The following is a 19,934-nucleotide window of genomic DNA, read 5'->3' as shown; positions in this document are numbered from 1 at the left end:
CCACCTAGGATATGTAACACCTCTTTCTTCTGAATAACGGTTGAATTGATTTTCCATCCTGTTCTTTTTAGCATTTGGCATATACTGCTGGGTATCATTCATTTTTGTTTTCTGTAGGAGGAAATACTAACTGAATTTTTTTATGTATTTTAGTAATATCCAGATATTTTGATGACATCACAATTAAAGTCACCAGATCAAGTTTCTAAAATATTCCTGGACCTCAGTTATTTTTCTATCCCAATACACCTGAGAGATATCACACACGAGTGTAGTAGTGGTCTGTATATAGAATATTTGTATTTCCTACACTTCCCAAAGTGTGTTTGCGTTGTAAACTTACTCCTCATAACCGTCCATATTTCACAAAGAGAAGTCATTATCTTGGTAAGCAGATCTTAATCCATCACCAAAGACATTAATAGTAGTAATTAATAACAAACCCCAGAATTACTACATATTTGGGTTAAGAATAAATCATAAAAAGTTCCACTACAGTTGACTCTTGAACAAAATGGGTTTGAACTGTGTTAGTCTACTTACAAATGATTTTTTTTCAATAAATATGTACTAAGGTAGTACATGATCTGCGGTTGGTTGAACCCGAGGATGTGGAACCTACAGATACAGAGGGCCGACTCTGATACATGGATTTTCTACTCTGCCAGGGTCGGTGCCCCAATTCCTGCTATGTTCAAATGTCAACTCTATAGTTTCTTATACACTCATATAATATTATTAATTAAAATCTAGACTGTACTTTTTAAATTAATAGACTTTCCTTTAGAACAGTTTTAGATTTACAGGAAAAAATGAGTACATAGTAGAGTTCCTACATACCACTACCACTTCCCCACACAGTCCTTCTATTTATTAACATTTTTGCATTAATGTGGTATATCTGTTACAATTAATGAATCAGTAATTACATATTGTTAACTAAACTCCATAGTCTAAAGTTCACTCTTTGCCTTGTATAGCTCTATGTGTTTTGACAAATGTATAATATCATGTATCCACTATTACAGTATCATATAAAACAGTTTCACTGCCTTAACAATCCCATGCTTCACATTTTCATCCTACTCCCCTCTTCCCAAGCCCCTGGCAACAACTAATCATTTTACTGTCTCTATAGTTTAGCCTTTTCCAGAGTGTCATACAACTGGAATCATACAGTATGGAGTCTTTCAGACTGACTTCTTTCACTTAACAATAAGCATTGAAGGTTCCTCCGTATCTTTTTGTGTCTTGATAGCTTATTTCCTTTTATCGCTGAAAAATATTCCAAAGTACATATGTACCGTAGCTTATCCATTCATATGCTAAAGGACGTTTTGGTTGCTTCCAGTTTTGATGGTTTAGAATAAAACTCTTATAAATATTCATGTTCAGGTTTTGGTGTGGACTTAAATTTTAAGCTCAATTGGATAAACACTTATGGCAGGATTGATGGATTGTATGATAAGAGTATATTTAACATTCAGTAAGAAACCAAACTGTTTTCCAAAGTGGCTGTACCACTTTACATCCCCACTAGCAATGAATGGCAGTTCCAGTTGCTCGGCATCCTTGTCTGCAAATGGTATCTTAAAAACTTTCAGTCATTCTAATAGTTGTGTAGTGGTATCTCGCTGTTTTATTCTGTAAGTCCCTAATGACATATAATGTTGAGCATATTTTCATACGCTTATTTGCCATCTGTGTATTTTCTTTGATGAGACATCTGTTCAGACCTTTTGCCCACTTTTTAACTGGGTTGCTTATTTGTTTATTGTTGAGTTTTAAGAGTTCTTTATTTTGGAAATATGAGATGTGTTTTTTGTGTACATGTATGTATGTATTTGGATGTACTTCTATGACATAAAAATGAATGGAATCTATAGCCTTGAATGTAATATAAATATATAATGGTGAAGATTTTCCATCTAACAATCACAGCTTGACAGAAGATCATAAAAGTCATTTAACATTAAAATGTTTTTCTTTTTTGGTACCAATTCTTAGTTTTAATGTGCCCAAGAAAGTATATTTGGTCGAGGACAAAATTAAATGTTCTGAGTGGCCTAATAACCATTAAGCCACTGTTTCCACTTATTTTCAACTTTAAAATAATTCTTAGTTATCATGCTAGAACATCTATATTAATATATGGCCCCTCAAAACTTTTAAATATAAATATTAAAAGGTTCAGGGAAAAGAAATATTGAAGGAGTTGGGATTGGTGGATTTTTACGTGATCAAACACTAAGAATTTTTTTTCTGCTAACTCATGAAAAGACATGCAGGAACCTTAAATGCATATTACTAAGTGAAAGAAGCCAACCTGAAAAGGCTACATACTCTATGATTCCAACTATATAACATTCTGGAAAAAGCAAAACCATGGAGACAGTGAAAAGATCAGTGGTCTCCAAGAGTTGTGGGTAAGGGAGAGAAATGAACAGGCCGAGAACAGAGGACTCTTAGGCCAGTAAAAATACTGTATGATACAGAAATGATGATACATGTCCAAACACCAAGAGTACACCATAAAGTAAACTATGGGCTGTGGTTGATAATGATGGTCAATGTAGGTTCATTAATTATAACAACCATACCACTCTGGTGGGGGATGTGATAACTGGGGAGGCTATGCATGTGTGGGAGCAGGGGGTAGATGGGAAATCTCTGTACCTTCCCCTCAATTTTGCTGTGAACCTAAAACTTCTCTAAAAAATAAAAACTTTTTTTGAAAACAGGAAAGTTAAAACACTTTAAAATCTGTAGGAACACTACTTCCTTCTCTGCACTTAAATGAAAGAATGATAACTTTAGTTTCTTCATTCTTGGGTTTTCTTGAATAAAAAAGGGCACAGCACACGGGGCAAAACAGACCAGAAAGTCAGGATTGATAGTGTATTAACTCTGCCCGTACTACTTAATGCTCTTCTGAGCAATATATTTTTAGGTCTGTTGATTTCCTAGTGAAATGATTTTTTAAATACATCAAATCAAACAATATAGAATATATTACTGTGTCAGGAACCTTGCCATTTTCAAGTCTGTCCTCATCCTGGTTAAAAGTAGAATCTTTAAAGATTGAACATATGTTCATATGCTTATTTGCCAACTGTGTATCTACTTTGGTAAGGTATCTGTTCAGACATTTTGCCCATTTTTTAATTGGGTTGTTAAAAATCTAAAGATTTTTTGATGTCCTTAACCCCAATGTTTGGAGGGATAAGATTAACAATGTTTATCACCTATTGAGTGTCAGAGTGTAACAAAAATATGGTGGGCAATGGGCAGGCAGGGGGTAGAGGAAAAGGGTTTAGAGATGGGACAATATGAATATATTGTCATGACTGAACCTGAAGGGAAAGCATCCACATAGCATAATCAACAATACCTCTATCATTCTATATTTATATTTTGTAGACAGTTGGTCTATAAATGAAAAAAACAGCAAACATGACAGATTTCATTCCCTAATTAAAACTGAGCATGAAAGATACTCTAAGCCTATGCATCAGTACTCTCCTTTCTCAGAGAAAATATTGAATAAAGAGGGAAATAGCAGGAGAAAGGGACTAGAAGGAAAAAACTGACTTCACATTTTACAGTGGTAAGATCTTTAGAAATCAACTATTCTGTATGTTTTTAAATAGATATATTTACTCAATTTTGAAGGTATTGCAAATTGGTTGAATCAGTGAATTTCTTTAGTATTCTTCATTGTATTGATATAAACTTAACCTATTTGGATTCTGCTGCGTAATAAACTATTTCCCTTTGATCTTCCTTTGCTGAACAAGAAGAGTTAGCTGCCAGATAAAGTGCTCCAAGAGGGCAGGGTTTGTCTCTGAATTGAGCCTAGCACAGAATTGGCTCTAACTGAAGATTTGTTGAATTTTGCATGAATGCATCAGCATCACATCCTTCACATGCTTGTAAGCAATTGTTAACATTTCCCTTAGCCTCTCCTTCAGGGCTGTATCTTAAAAGTTTTTAAGATACCATTTGCAGACAAGGATTCAGAGAAGTTTTCTTTTCTTTTAATTAAGGTGTATCTACGTGTGTGTTTACATATGTGTTTTGCTGTTTATACTAGATTTTAACTTCTGGAGTTCAGAAACCAGTGCTGTTTTTCTTAATTTGTATCCTAAAATTACCATACAGTTCTATGCATTCTGACAATGCTTCATAAATACTTTAAAAGATAAATATCCATTCCTTTGCATTTTCTTCATAGACCTCAATTTCTAGATAAGCAGCTGTAGAACTCTCAATTGGATGATCTCTGACTAGTACTAACCATAGTATAGTGGGGAAATGACTTCTATATGCAGCATATATTGGAAACAGATAACACATATTAACTAGGCTACATTAATCCTGATGAAATGGGTAAAAATTTTATTCTCCAGATAGGAAAAATGAAGCCAGAAGAATAAATAAGAGGATGAAGTGAAGGCATGGAATAAAAAATTAGAATTTCCTCCACTTAAGTGAATATTTTAGAAAACAGCCTCTGGAAACTTGATTTATGCAGATAATTTTCAGTTGGAATTTTCTTTGTATTATGTTAAGTGCAAGAAAGAGAATGTCTCAAGCTGAAAATATAATTAACAGTAGTTACATAAAATGGTTCACTAAACTTTTAATTTCTATGCCATTTAAAAAAATTGATTGAGAGTTTTTTTTTTACTGTACTTAGAGTATTAAAATACAGCACTTTAGGAAATGATATGCAATGAAACAGTAGGTTAACATTCTTGTGGCAATTTCAATAATAGTTAAAAAATTAATTAAATGGTATAAAGTTATAAAATATTATGTGATCAGGACTCATAATTTGGTTTTAGACTCTGTTTTCATTATCAAAAAGCTCACTATCAGTTTAAAATATTTAATATTTTTTAGGTACAAATGAACTTATGTACAAAACAGAAACAGAATTACAGATGTAGAAAACAAACTTATAGTTACCAGGGGGTAAGGGAGGGGAGGGATAAATTGGTAGACTGGATTGACATATACACACTACTATATATAAAATAGATAACTAATAAGGACCTACTGTATAGAACAGAGAACTCTACTCAATACTCTGTAATGGCCTATATGGGAAAAGAATCTAAAAAAGAGTGGATATATGTATATGTATAACTGATTCACTTTGTTGTACACCTGAAACTAATACAACATTGTAAATCAACCATACTCTAATAAAAATTTAAAAAAATAAATCAAAATAAAATATTTAATTTTTTAAAGGTAGTTGGTTCTGTTTACCATCATTTACAATTGCTTTAATCGGAATTTTATTCATTTTCAGTATATTCAAGAAATATTCTGTCAGCAATAATTATTAATATAAAGTTTAAGTAGAAAATTAAAGATGTTAGCTAATTATATACTTTCATAGCATTATATAATGATTAAGAGCCAGACCTTTTGGGTTCAAATTCCACTTCTGCCACTTACCAGCTGAGAATGTGGGCAAATTAATTCTTTGTACCTGAGCTTCTTGATCTGTAAACTGGGGATAATATGACTACTTGCCTTATAGTCTTGGTGATAAGTACATGTATTAATACATGAGTGCTAAAACAATCCTTTGCATGTGGTATGAATTCAATAAACATTAGGTATTATTGATGTTATTATTACTATTATAGTAAATTAGAAATGCAATTCTAGAGAAGAAAAAGCTAAATTCAAATATGTAACTCTTCTTTTTGAATCCAAATATCTTTTTCTACAAAATAAAAAATCAATAGTTTTGCACTTCCCACATTTAATAAGGACTAATCTGGTGTTTGTGTGTACATGTTATGGGTGGATGGGGGTCTCAAGCTGAGTAAATAATCACGTTAATAATCTTAACTTCCAAGTGAAACAGAAATAAGGACAAATGGTCATTCTTAGATAACCTGCAAAGCTGAGTGAATAACTGACATATCTTTCTGTGATTCCTTGCAGACATCATGGAAATCAGGACAGTGGCCGTTGGAATTGTAGCAATCAAAGGAGTGGAAAGTGAATATTATCTTGCAATGAACAAGGAAGGAAAACTCTATGCAAAGGTATTGATAATTGATAGCTTAGACTTTGTTTCTCAAACTTATTTTTGTCAAAAATATTTTCCCTTTCTGAAAAGTAAAAATGAAATTAATTCCTCTCAAACTACATAATTCAATGATTTCATTAAAACATTTTATACTTAAGAATTAAATTTTCTCTGTGATCTTGGACAATTTGCTTAAGTTCTCTGGACTTTGGTTTCTTCATCTGTAAAACAAGTCGGATTAACTCACCTCTAAGGATCCTTCCAGCTCTAAGATTCCATTTGTACTTTAGATTCTTAAAATCTAAAATGTCCATCTGTCAGTATTAAAGCTCTTTTTGTTAAAGTTCACCCAATTTGCACTTTGCTGACATGAAAATTCTTGGGGGAAAAAAATCCAGACGTTTGTTTATCAACATCAATCTCACAATCACGGGCTTTGAACTGTAAGCATTCCCATTGTTCTCACTTTATTATAACATGAAATATGCAATAGTTCATCCCACTATAACAAAGTATAATTGACTTTCCTTTGTATTCCTGGCACAGACTACATAAAAATACAGGTTTAAGTGAATGAATGAAGAGTTGGATGAACAAATTAACTTTTTATTTTCCATCACTATCACAGGCAGTGTAATAGTAAATGAAGAAAAGTTGTGAAATATGGCCTTCAGCTGAGGGAGGCAGAGGCTCTGCTAATTGTATCAAAATATCAGTGTTAGGGAAAGAGTGACTTGGGCATAGTAACATGAGAGCTGTTAATTAGGGAGAAATAGCTCTTAATACTTAAGAATAGTAGCAACTGACTGCCAAAAAGCTACATGTTTGAAGCTATGTTGCATAACTAAATGTGTATCATTTTATCTTTTAAAAAATTTAATCTTTTTTCAAATATGCTAAGTATATATAACAAACTGCATTATGCCTGCTCAAAAGAAGTCATGTATGTTTTAATTCTACCAAATATTACTGCTTATTCTTTGTCTAATTGAGTCCCTCCAAAAATCATTTGGATAATGTTGTTTGTTTGTTGTTCTTTGCAGAAAGAATGCAATGAAGATTGTAACTTCAAAGAGTTAATTCTGGAAAACCACTACAACACATATGCATCAGCTAAATGGACACACAGCGGAGGAGAAATGTTTGTTGCCTTAAATCAAAAGGGGGTTCCTGTAAGAGGGAAAAAAACGAAGAAAGAACAAAAAACAGCCCACTTTCTTCCTATGGCAATAACCTAATCATATATGGCATATAAGAAACCAGTTCCAGCAGGGAGATTTCTTTAAGTGGACTGTTTTCTTCCTTTTTTCTTTTCTTTTCTTTTTTTTTTTTTTAAAGTAACCAAGAAAGGCTGGAAAACTACTGAAAAACTGATCAAGCTGGACTTGCGCATTTATGTTTATTTTAAGAGACTGCATTAAAGAAAGATTTGAAAAAATATACACAAAAATCAGATTTAGTAACTAAAAGTTGTAAAAAATTGTAAAACTGGTTGTACAATCATGATGTCAGTAATAGTAATGTTTTTTCTTAAATTAATTTACCCTTAAGACTGTTAGATTTGATTATCTGATAATGATTATTTAAATATTCCTATCTGCTTATAAAATGGCTGCTATAATAATAATAATGCAGATGATGTTATATAAGATGTGTCAGACCTAAAAGCTGCTGGAATGATTTGTCAGATAATCAAGCCAACACTAACTATGGAATATGAGCAGTATCTGAACGCTTTCTAGTGAAAAGTTGTGAACCACTTAAATTCTAATCAGAAAAGAAGGAATATTCTAAAAAATTCTATTATGGAAATGAATCAAAGAGGTAGTTTTACAAGAGTATAAGATTAGAACATGCTTGTACCTATTAACAAGAACAAAATTCCTAATGCTGCTCCCAATTGAAAGGGTATTGCTTAAAGGATGTTTTCAAAAATCTTGTATATAAAATAGCAATAATGATGATAATACTGTACTTCATCTCACTCACCACAAAATAACATTTTATAATCCCTAAAAGTAAAATTCAAAAATCTTTTATGTTTTTTTCAAGTAACATAATCTATCTTTTGTATAATTCATATTTGGGAATATGGCTTTTAATAATGTTCTTCCCATAAATAATCATGCTTTTTTCCTGTGGTTACCGCATTAAACTCTATTTTAAGTTGTATTTGAACTTTACTGTTTTGTTATTTAAGTTTATGTTATTTATAAAAAAACCTTAATAAGTTGTATCTGTTTCATATGCTTTTAATTCTAAAGCAATAACAAAACCGTCTGGCTCAATTGCAAGTTCCCCCTCCCCCTCATGAGCAACACCAAGTCTAGTACACAGCACTCAGGCCAGCAAATCCTGGACAGCAGACAAAAATGACAGCCTGCAGCAATTCTTACAATAGACGTCTCACAGGGAACAATACAAAAATGTGAAATATGTTTTGCCACATACTCTTGTCAACTAAATTGGATCTTATAAGTAAAATCACTGTAGATAAAAGAACTTACAGGATTTTAAAGTTAAACTATATTTGAGTTCATGAGTAGAATAGTACAACATTCAAAAAATATGCATATTTAAAGTTAGTAGTTTTTCTAATCTCTAGAAATCTCTGCCATTCAAAATATGGCAGCATTGAAAGTTGTTTTCCTGTTCAATGGCAAGAGCACAATGCCCAAAGTAGAGTCTATACTTAGGGATTTGAGGCCCTGAATAGCAATGAAGGCTTGAAGTCAGGCTACAGATAATGGACTTACTGAAAAGATAAATTTCTACTTCATAATTCTGGCATTGGCAGATCTTTTTAGCACTTTATTGTTCATCAGTAGAAGGCCAACATTTATCGAAATTAAATTAGTGGTATGCTAATAAGGGTGGTTTTAATTTCAAAATATTTGTCTTTTAAGTCCCTTTATTTTATACAAATATTAACTGATAATACATTTATGAGAGAGTTACATGAAAAGGCTAAGTTAACAGAAATAACAGGTTCATTTGATTTTCTTGTCACTCAACCTACGTGATGAGGCTGCAGGAAGCTAGAAAAATTTGCCCTTCCTCAGATATACTCTGGGGAAATGCCATGAATGATATTCTTTACTGTTGTATGATTCAAGGGCCTTGCTAGCCTAGGTTCCTAGATCAGGCTTCTGTTACTGGTGTCTTGTGAACATACTGAGAGCAGAAGAGGACCTATGTGTGTGTTGTTTTTTTTTTGAGGATCTATGTTTTTCATATTTGTTTCCTTAGTGTCTAGCAGAGTGTCTGTCCATAATCAGTCTTTTATATGAATTCACTCAATGTTTGAGTATCAAAGAAAATTCATAATGAGACTAACTGTACTTTATTTTAAAAAGTTAGGGTGAAACATGATTATATGGAAATTTAAACAGAAACAGTGTGTATGTATATAAGATATGAGCTATATTAGGACCAAATACTCTGACTACAGAGTTATAGTTATGAACAAATTACAAAGCAATGCTGAATTAACCAACATTTAGCAGTAAGTCCAATCCAGTAGTGTTTCTAGAAACACTTACTTATAATTCTTTATCCTCCCTCCCCCCTTTTTTTACACTTAACGTGAAAATTTTAGAAAATAAAATCTGCACTAGTTACATACACTTAGAATTCAAGAATCTAAACACTGCAAGCGGCCTTAGTCCTTACTATTCATTTGTAGACCAGGAAATTGAGATTGTAACAGATCCCAAATCACATAGCTGGTTAGGTTCAGAGCTGCCCACAAGAGTCTAGGTCATTCAGCATGTACTTCCTACTCTTGGATGATTAAGATTATTAGTTAGTGGTCTTTTAAAAAAAATATTCCTATTGAGATATAACCTTTACATTTGCATGCAAATGTGACATGTTTTGGCACTTCACTTCATATATAATAGTCTATACTGTCATATTTGACTCAAAAGGAGGGAAAAATGATGAAATTTCTAATTTTGACTCCTATTCAACTTTTTTTTGCTTTATAACAAATTTAATCAGTTATACATATACATATGTTCCCACATCCCCTCCCTTTTGCGTCTCCCTCTCACTCTCCCTATCCCACCCCTCCAGGCGGTCACAAAGCACCGAGCTGATCTCCCTGTGCTATGCGGCTGCTTCCCACTAGCTATCTACCTTACGTTTGGTAGTGTATATATGTCCATGCCGCTCTTTCACTTTGTCACAGCTTACCCTTCCCCCTCCCCATATCCTCAAGTCCATTCTCTAGTAGGTCTGTGTCTTTATTCCTGTCTTACCCCTATGTTCTTCATGACATTTTTTTTTCTTAAATTCCATATATATGTGTCAGCATACAGTATTTGTCTTTCTCTTTCTGACTTACTTCACTCTGTATGACAGGCTCTAGGTCCATCGACCTCATTACAAATAGCTCAATTTCGTTTCTTTTTATGGCTGAGTAATATTCCATTGTATATATGTGCCACATCTTCTTTACCCATTCATCCGATGATGGACACTTAGGTTGTTTCCATCTCCAGGCTATTGTAAATAGGGCTGCTATGAACATTTTGGTACATGACTCTTTTTGAATTATGGTTTTCTCAGGGTATATGCCCAGTAGTAGGATTGCTGGGTCGTATGGTAGTTCTATTTTTAGTTTTTTAAGGAACCTCCATACTGTTCTCCATAGTGGCTGGATAAGTTTACATTCCCACCAATAGTGCAAGAGGGTACCCTATCTCCACACCCTCTCCAGCATTTATTGTTTGGAGATTTTCTGATGATGGCCATTCTGACTGGTGTGAGGTGATACCTCGTTTTAGTTTTGATTTGCATTTCTCTAATGATTAGTGATGTTGAGCATCCTTTCACATGTTTGTTGGCTATCTGTATATCTTCTTTAGAGAAATGTCTATTTATGTCTTCTGCCCATTTTTGGATTCAGTTGTTTGTTTTTTGGATATTGAGCTGCATGAGCTGCTTGTAAATTTTGGAGATTAATCCTTTGTCAGTTGCTTCATTTGCAAATATTTTCTTCCATTTTGAGAGTTGTCTTTTTGTCTTGTTTATGGTTTCCTTTGCTGTACAAAAGTTTTAAGTTCCATTAGGTCCCATTTGTTTATTTTTGCTTTTATTTCCATTTCTCTAGGAGGTGGGTCAAAAAGGATCTTGCTGTGATTTATGTCATAGACTGTTCTGCCTATGTTTTCCTCTAAGAGTTTGATAGTGTCTGGCCTCACATTTAGGTCTGTAATCCATTTTCAGTTTATTTTCATGTATGGTAAGAGGGAGTGTTCTAATTTCATTCTTTGACATGTAGCTGTCCAGTTCTTCCAGCACCACTTATTGAAGAGGCTGTCTTTTCTCCATTGTTTATTCTTGCCACCTTCATCAAAAATAAGGTGACTATATGTGCGTTGGTTTATCTCTGGGCTTTCTATCCTGTTCCATGATCTATATTTCTGATTTGTGCCAGTACCATATTGTCTTGATTACTGTAGCTTTGTAGTATAGTCTGAAGACGGGAGCCTGATTCCTCCAGCTCCGTTTTTCTTTCTCAAGACTGCTTTGGCTATTCACGGTCTTTTGTGTTACCATACAAATTGTGAAATTTTTTGTTCTAGTTTTGTGAAAAATGACATTGGTAGTTTAATAGGGATTGCACTGAATCTGTAGATTGCTTTGGGTAGTACAGTCATTTTCACAGTGTTGATTCTTCCAATCTAAGAACATAGCATATCTCTCCATCTGTTTGCATCATCTTTAATTTCTTTCGTCAGTGTCTTATAGTTTTCTGCACAGGTCTTTGGCTCCTTAGGTAGGTTTATTCCTAGGTATTTTATTCTTTTGTTGCAGTGCCTAATGGGATTGTTTCCTTAATTTCTCTTTCAGATTTTACATCATTAGTGTGTAGGAATGCAAGAGATTTCTGTGCATTAATTTTGTATCCTGCTACTTTACCAAATTCATTGATTAGCTCTAGTAGTTTTTTGGTAGCCTCTTTAGGATTTCTATGTATAGTATCATGTCATCTGCAAACAGTGACAGCTTTACTTCTTTTTCTATTTGGATTCCTTTTATTACTTTTTCTTCTCTGATTGCTGGGGCTAAAACTACCAAAACTATGTTGAATAATAGTGGTGAGAGTGGACAACCTTGTCTTGTTCCTGATCTTAGAGGAAATGGTTTCAGCTTTTCACCATTGAGAATGATGTTGGCTGTGGGTTTGTCATATATGGCCTTTATTATGTTGAGGTAAGTTCTCTCTATGCCTTCTTTCTGGAGGGTTTTTATCATAAATGGGTGTTGAACTTTGTTGAAAGCTTTTTCTGCATTTATTGAGATGATCATATGGTTTTTATCCTTCAGTTTGTTAACATGGAGTATCACATTGATTGACTTGCATATATTGAAGAATCCTTGCATTCCTGGGATAAACCCCACTTGATCATGTTGTATGATCCTTTTAATGTGCTGTTGGATTCTGTTTGCTAGTATTTTGTTGAGGATTTTTGCATCTATGTGTATCAATGATATTGGCCTGTAGTTTCCTTTCTTTGTGACATCTTTGGTTTTGGTATCGGGGTGATGGTGGCCTCATAGAATGAGTTTGGGAATGTTCCTCCCTCTGCTATATTTTGGAAGAGTTTGAGAAGGATAGGAGTTTGCTCTCTCTAAACATCTGATAGAATTCACTTGTGAAGCCATCTGGTCCTGGGCTTTTGTTTGTTGGAAGATTTTTAATCACAGTCTCGATTTCAGTACTTGTGATCGGTCTGTTTATATTTTCTATTTTTTCCTGGTCCAGGCTCAGAAGGTTGTGCTTTTCTAAGAATTTGTCCATTTCTTCCAGGTTGTCCATTTTGTTGGCATATAGTTGTTTGTAGTAATCTCTCATGATCCTTTGTATTTCTGCAGTGTCAGTTGTTACCTTCTCCTTTTTCGTTTCTAATTCTGTTGATTTGAGTCTTCTCCCTTTTTTTCTTGATGAGTCTGGCTAAAGGTTTATCAATTTTGTTTATCTTCTCAAAGAACCAGCTTTTAGTTTTATTGATCTTTGCTATCGTTTCCTTCATTTCTTTTTCATTTATTTCTGATCTGATCTTCATGATTTCTTTCCTTCTGCTAACTTTGGGTTGTTTTTTTTTTTTTGTACTTTCTCTAATTGCTTTAGGTTTAAAGTTAGGTTGTTTATGTGAGATGTTTCTTCTTTCTTGAGGTAGGATTGTATTGCTATAAACTTCCCTCTTAGAACTTCTTTTGCTGTATCCCATAGTTTTTGGTTCGTCGTGTTTTCATTGTCATTTGTTTCTAGGTATTTTTTGGTTTCCTCTTGATTTCTTCAGTAATCTCTTGGTTATTTAGTAGTGTATTGTTTAGCCTCCATGTTTTTGTATTTTTAGTTTTTTTCCTGTAATTGATATCTAGTCTCATAGCGTTGTGGTCGGAAAAGGTGCTTGATACGATTTCAATTTTCTTAAACTCACCAAGGCTTGATTTGTGACCCAAGATAGGATCTATCCTGGAGAATGTTCCATGAGCACTTCAGAAGAAAGTGTATTCTGTTGTTTTGGATGGAATGTCCAATAAATATCAATTAATAGGAATGGTAATTACCAATTAGACACAGCCTTTTTGGTTGCTGCAGCAGCAGCCTTAGCATTTCATGCTCGTCTCTGGTGTCTGCGCTGATGGCCGTGGCTCACACCATCTGTGAAGCTCGTTTAGGTGGTATTCTGAATCTCCTCACACACCCCGAACAATGGTCTCTTGAGTCTTAGGTAGTTTCAGATTTTTCCCGGACTCCCCCCAGGTTAGCTGTGGCTCACTAGCCCCCTTCAGGCTGTGTTCACGCAGCCAACCCCAGTCTTCTCCCTGGGATCTGAACTCCGAAGCCCGAGCCTCAGCTCCCAGCCCCCAATCGCCCCGGCGGGTGAGCAGAGAAGCCTCTCAGGCTGTTGAGTGCTGGTCGGCACTGATCCTCTGTGCGGGAATCTCTTTGCTTTGCTGTCTGTACCCCTGTTGCTTCACTCTCCTCTGTGGCTCTGAAGCTTCCCCCCAACACACACCCCATTTCCACCAGAGATGGGGCTTCCTAGTGTGTGGTAATTTTTCCTCCTTCACAGCTCCCTCCCAGAGGTGCAGATCCCATCCCTATTCTTTTGTCTCTGTTTTTTCCTTTGCTCTGCCCAGGTACGTGGGGAGTTTCTTGCCTTTTGGCAAGTCTGAGGTCTTATGCCAGCATTCAGTAGGTGTTCTGTAGGAGTTGTTCTACATGTAGACGTATTTTTGATGTATTTGTGGAGAGGAAGGTGATCTCCATGTCTTACTCCTCCACCATCTTGAAGGTCCTCCTTACTTTCTCCTGAGTTGAGAAGATTTGCCAGAAAACAACAGAGAAAGTCCTAGTCTCTTCAATTTCAGGAGTTTCCAAATCCTCAAATTGAATTTATGAGGTGATAAAAATTTATTTTCTTTTCATATAAATAGAACTTATAGTCTAATAATTGAAATGTGAAGTGAATAATAACATTTAGCATGAAGATGGAAGGGCTTTCTCTTGATAAGTCCAGCCAGACACGTATTAGTTATCTATTGTTGTGTAACAAATTATCCTAAAACTTAATGGCTTAAACAGCAAGTTTTCATTATCTCATAGTTAATGCAGTTAGGGACCTGGGTGTGGTTTAGCTAGTTGTCTCTAGCTAGAATCTTCTATAAGGCTGCAATCAAGGTGTTGGCCAGAACTGCAGTTATCTGTTATCTCAATGCTCAACTCAGAGAGGGATCAACCATAGATCCTCATTGGTTGTGGGTTTGAAATACCACTTCCTCGCCACTTGTGCCTCTCCATAGCTCCACTTACAACATGGCAGTTTGTTTCCCACGGAGCAAGGAATCAGAGAGAATGAAAAAGAGTGCCCAAAACGGAAGTCACAGTATTTCATAGCCTAATCTTCAGAAGTGTCTCATCACTTCTGCCTGTACTCAAGGGGGGGGAATTAACAAAGGCATACAAACCAGAAAGCAGGAATCACTGGAGGCCATCTTAAAGGCTGACTATCACAAGTCAGAAACAATGTTTTTAAAGCCGCTGCCACAAAGACAGGATTCTTTAGGGCCTAATAACGAGTAATTCATGGCTTTCAGTGGTGAGCCATTCAGCAGAGAAAGACGAAGTAGGTATATCCTCTGTGGCAACATATTTGATCCTTCCCTGAGGGATACTTTATGGTAAAATGCCACATAGGATAATTGAGAAAAGGTTTGAACCACAGCGTGTACTGCCTATTAGCTTGAGTTGTGCCTTCTTAGATTTCCAAATGTAGGTGGAAAACTAACATCACTTTGCCTCTACATGAAGGAAATGACCCTGCCTTCAGACCCAACATGAAGATAACCTTCCCCTCCACCACCCTACCTCAGGAGAATAAGATCATAAATGCCAGCTGAAATTCCTCAAGCCATAGAGTTTTGTCCTAGATGGTGGAGGTAATCAGTCACAAGTTACCCAATATCATATGAGGATAAGAGCTAAACAGACTTGAAAAACAATTTGTTTTAATGCAAGATGCACATTGGAATCACCTGGGATTTACATATATATATATATATATATATATATATATATATATATATATATATATATATATATATATATATGATGAGACCTAGGCCCCACCCCAGACCAAATGCATCAGTATATCTGGGATGGGGCCCAGGCACTGGTATTTTTAAAGCTCCCCAGGAGATTCTAATGGGCCTATGCATTTGAGAACCAATTAGCTAAATGATGGCAGCAGGGGTGGAGAGGACTTCTTAGGAATTACACCTGATTCTTTATCTTTGTTTCTTCCCTAAACACCCTGAAAAGCCTTATGCTGCTTCCCACCTAATTCCATATTTTCTAAGTCTGCAGTGCTTCTTGGATCCCTGGTTTTCCTATTATCTCTATATTTTGTTATTCACATTGGGGCTAAAAGGAAATGCAAACACTGGAAACAGAGCCACAGTTGTTTTTGCAATGAAACAATTATGGAGTATAAAGTGCACAAAGGACACCCTCCCCCTACTCCCAACACCTGCTACACACACACCATAGTCCATTCTCACACAGAGCAGCCAGAGTGATTCTGTTATATCATATCTCAGATAATGCAATTTCTCATTCAAAACTGCAGCTGTTTTCCATATTAGAATAAAAGCCAAAGTCTTTAGAGTGGCCTATGGAGGGGCAATGGAAAAATGTAAGTGATTAAAGACTTAAATGTTAAATTAGGTATGGGGAAAAAAACAGGAAAAAAAGTAATAAAAGTCTAGAATTATGCACTCAGAATGTTTGCCAGATATCACTGAATTCTCATGCCATTTTAAAGAAACTCTAACTGTACACCGTAGACAATATTTTAATGGGCATGATATGCCCATTGATATGGAAAAGACAATAGCCCCATATAAAAAATTGACAAATGAATGTACACAGTTATGTTTGAAGTAAAGAAAATACTTAAGGCATATGTACATATCAACTTAATGAGTCTCCACTTTAAATTTTTTCTATTAATCAACCAATTAATGGATCCAGCTAGGCTGGGTGAGACTTAACTGATCTTCTATTGTTGGTTATTTTGGTTGTTTCAAATTTTTCACTAACATAAATATGATTTTTTTGTACATACTCCTGTATATTTATGATTATCTTATTAAGATAATTATAAGAAACAGAATTATTAGACCAATAAATTTTAAATCCTTTAAAAATGTAAATTGCAAATTTGATTTTCAGAAAGCTTTTCCCCAATATATATTCCAACCCTCTGTACATGAGAATGGATGAATATTTTCCCTGAAATTTATGCTCAAAATTTAGTCAGCTTTATTCTTACCTCTACTTCTCTTTGACTATCCGTTATCACCAAAACCTAGCTAGCCTCTTCTTTTTCAACATCTCAGATGTATGTCTTTCTTGGTCCTTTACAACTTCATTACCTCATGTCTAGAGTTTAGCAATTGTTCCCTAATCATTCTTCTGTCTCAAGTTCCTGCCCATCTCAGATACTACCTATTTCCTTAATCTTCCTGAAATACTACTTTGATGGTATCAGTTGTCAGTTAAAGAATCCATGTTAGCTGCTTACTGACTATTGGATTTAGTTTAAATTCTTTAAAATAGCATCCGAAGCTGTCAAACAACTGGCTCTACTTTATCTGTCCAATCTTCTCACTGCTCACCATAAACCTTAGAGTTCCCTTAGTCCACTGTGTTTATCCCATTGTCTTTTTCTCCTCACTAGTCCTTAATTTAAAAAAAATGGATCTTATCTATTTTGTTCACTTACATATCCCAAGCACCTTTAACAGTGTCTGGCACAGAGTAAGCAGTCAGCAAATATTCATTCAATGAATGGATAAACCAATTCCAATTCAGTGACAGAATAATGAGTACACCTCATTACAAAGCATTCCAATATTTAAGCAATATATAAATGTAGTTGTTGCAAATGAATAGAAATGTACCATCTTGGGGTGGGTTCAATGTGACGGAATAGGAGGATGCTGGACTCACCTCCCCTCATGAAAACATCAAAGCTACAACTACATATAGAATGACTCTCACTGGGAACTAGCAGGAAGGCTCCTCTACAACCAAAGCTGTGAGGAAAGATTCACACACAATCTGGTAGGAAGGGAGAAGTGATCTGGTCAGGACCTGCATCCCTAGCAGAGGACACAGAAGAGGAGGGGGCTATTTCACAGGCTCAGGGATCCTTCCTGGGGAGTGAGGGTTTTGAGACAGAAGGGAAGGGGTCAGGGCACAACCTTTAAAAGAATGACATAGCTGTTGAGGATACTTCATAAACTAGTTAGAACCAACTAGGCCCAAGGTGGCAGAAAATTTGACTTCCAGTAGACCTTGAGCCTCATTATACTCCCACTGTAATACATTAGTGTACTAAATGACACACCCACAGGTGCCATGACAGTCCTGAGGCCAACCATAAAAGGGCAAAATGTGAGCAGTGGCCCAATTCCTTGAAATCCCCACCCCTTCCTCAAAATAGCTGGAATAACCCTCCCACTCATTAGCCTATGAAATTACCCAGCCCATGAAAACGAACTACCCCATATTTCGGGGCCTCTCTCACCTTCTGAGATGGCCCACACTCTGTCTTTGGAGTGTTTCTCCTAGGGCTGCTCTCGCCTTCTGAGATGGTCACCATTCTGTCTATGGGATGTGTATCTCTGCCTTCATTTTACTATGGCTCACTCTTGAATTCCTTCTGTGTGAGGCCAAAGACCCTCACTTGGCAGGCCCATCCCAGGGACTCACCCAAGACCTGGGACATGACCATCCTCTCATGTCCCGTTTTCCTGCAAATTATTTACAAAGGATATTAATAAATCTACTTCTTGCCTATCACTTTGTCTCTCACTGTATTCCTTCTGCACGGAGACATAAAGAACCTGAACTTCATTAAGTCCTGAGATGGGTTGTGTGGTTTCAGTTAGAAGATTGTGGGTTTGAGTCCCAGCTGAGGTGCAAATGGGTTTGAGTCCTCTCCTAAGTCAGAGGGTGTGGGTTCAAGTCCCATCTGAAGTATGGCTGGGTTCAAGTCACATCTGAAGGGGTGCAGTTTCACTTTGATCAGGGTATTGGCAGCCACTGCCAGCATACCAGCATTCACCTTGGTGCACAGACTTGGGAGGGAGTGAGACTAGCTCCAGGGCAAAGACTGCCACTGCCAGAGTGCATCCTTGCTCACAATCAGGAGGGAGTGAGACTAGCTCCAGGGAAGAGACAATTATCACACTCGAGCATGTGTCCCTTCCCACACTGAGTGAGCCAGCTCACTAGTGTAGCACCAACCCTTCTGGCCTGACCCAACGTCTAACCGAGGTAAGCACACTGGGGAGAAGTGAAACCAGCACAGAAGTGCAGCCCCAAACCCTCAGGCCCCAGACACCCCTAAACCAAGGTGGAGAAACTCTGGAGAAACCCAACTCCCTCAGGACTCCTGTTCCAACCTCTTGGACCCGGACCCCACCCCTGATAGAGCAGTGATGGACACTGAGCAAAGGAGAAGTCCCAGCTTGCACCTGGCTCTGGCTCCAGCCCTACTTCCCACCAAGGTGGTGGCTGCCAGCACACCTCAGGGAAAGACCTGGCCCTTGCTTACTTCAGGTACAGCCACCTAGCAAAGCCTCTGGGTACAAGAAAACTGCATAGGGACACTCCCACACAAGGACACACCCTCAAGATCAGAATAGGTAACTGTTTCACCTAATTTCATAGAGACAGAGAAATTTAAACAAAATGAGAAGAAAGAAGAATATGTTTCAAACAAAAGAACAAGAAACCACCCCTGAAAAAACTCCAATTGAAACAGATATAAACAATTTACCTGATAAAGAGCTCGAAGCAATAGTAATAAGAAGGGTACCTGAACTTGTGGAAAAAAATAGATGAACACCATGAGAATTTTAAGAAAGAACTAGAAAATAGAAAAAAGAACCAGTCAGAGCTGAAGAATTCAATAACTGAATTGAAAAATACATTATAGGAATTAACAGCAGATTAGGTGATAACAGAAGAATGCATGAGCTATCTGGAAGATAGAATAATAGAAATTACACAATCAGAATAGCAAAAAGAAAAACAGATTTAAAAAATGAGAATAGTTTAAGGGAACCTCTGGACAATATCAAGTGTACTAACATTCACATTACAGGGGTCCCAGAAGGAGAAGAGAGAAAGGGGTAGAGATGTATTTGATGAAATAATGGCTGAAAACTTCCCAAACATGAAGGAGAGAGATATCTAGGTACAGGAATCACAGAGAGACCCAAAGAAAATGAAAACAAAGAGGCCCACACCAAGACATATCCTAGTTAAAATGGCAAAACGTAAAGA

General features: G+C 36.1%; 2 protein-coding genes across 2 annotated transcripts in view; one reads left to right on the top strand and one right to left on the bottom strand.

Moving 5' to 3' along the window:
- Positions 1–8,092, top strand: part of FGF7 (fibroblast growth factor 7) — a 62,753-nt gene extending 54,661 nt beyond the window's left edge. The window contains exons 3-4 of the mRNA XM_082620107.1: positions 5,968–6,071; positions 7,099–8,092. Of these exons, the coding sequence (XP_082476233.1) occupies positions 5,968–6,071; positions 7,099–7,293 (299 nt within the window). The 3' untranslated portion in view covers positions 7,294–8,092. The remainder of the gene's footprint in view (positions 1–5,967; positions 6,072–7,098) is intronic.
- Positions 1–19,934, bottom strand: part of FAM227B (family with sequence similarity 227 member B) — a gene marked incomplete at its 3' end in the record, with an annotated part of 241,992 nt that overhangs the window by 137,574 nt on the left and 84,484 nt on the right.

This window comes from Mesoplodon mirus (assembly GCF_964341445.2).
Source record: "Mesoplodon mirus genome assembly, chromosome: 4".
Lineage (NCBI taxonomy): Eukaryota > Metazoa > Chordata > Mammalia > Artiodactyla > Ziphiidae > Mesoplodon > Mesoplodon mirus.
This window is presented reverse-complemented; position numbering and strand designations above follow the sequence as displayed.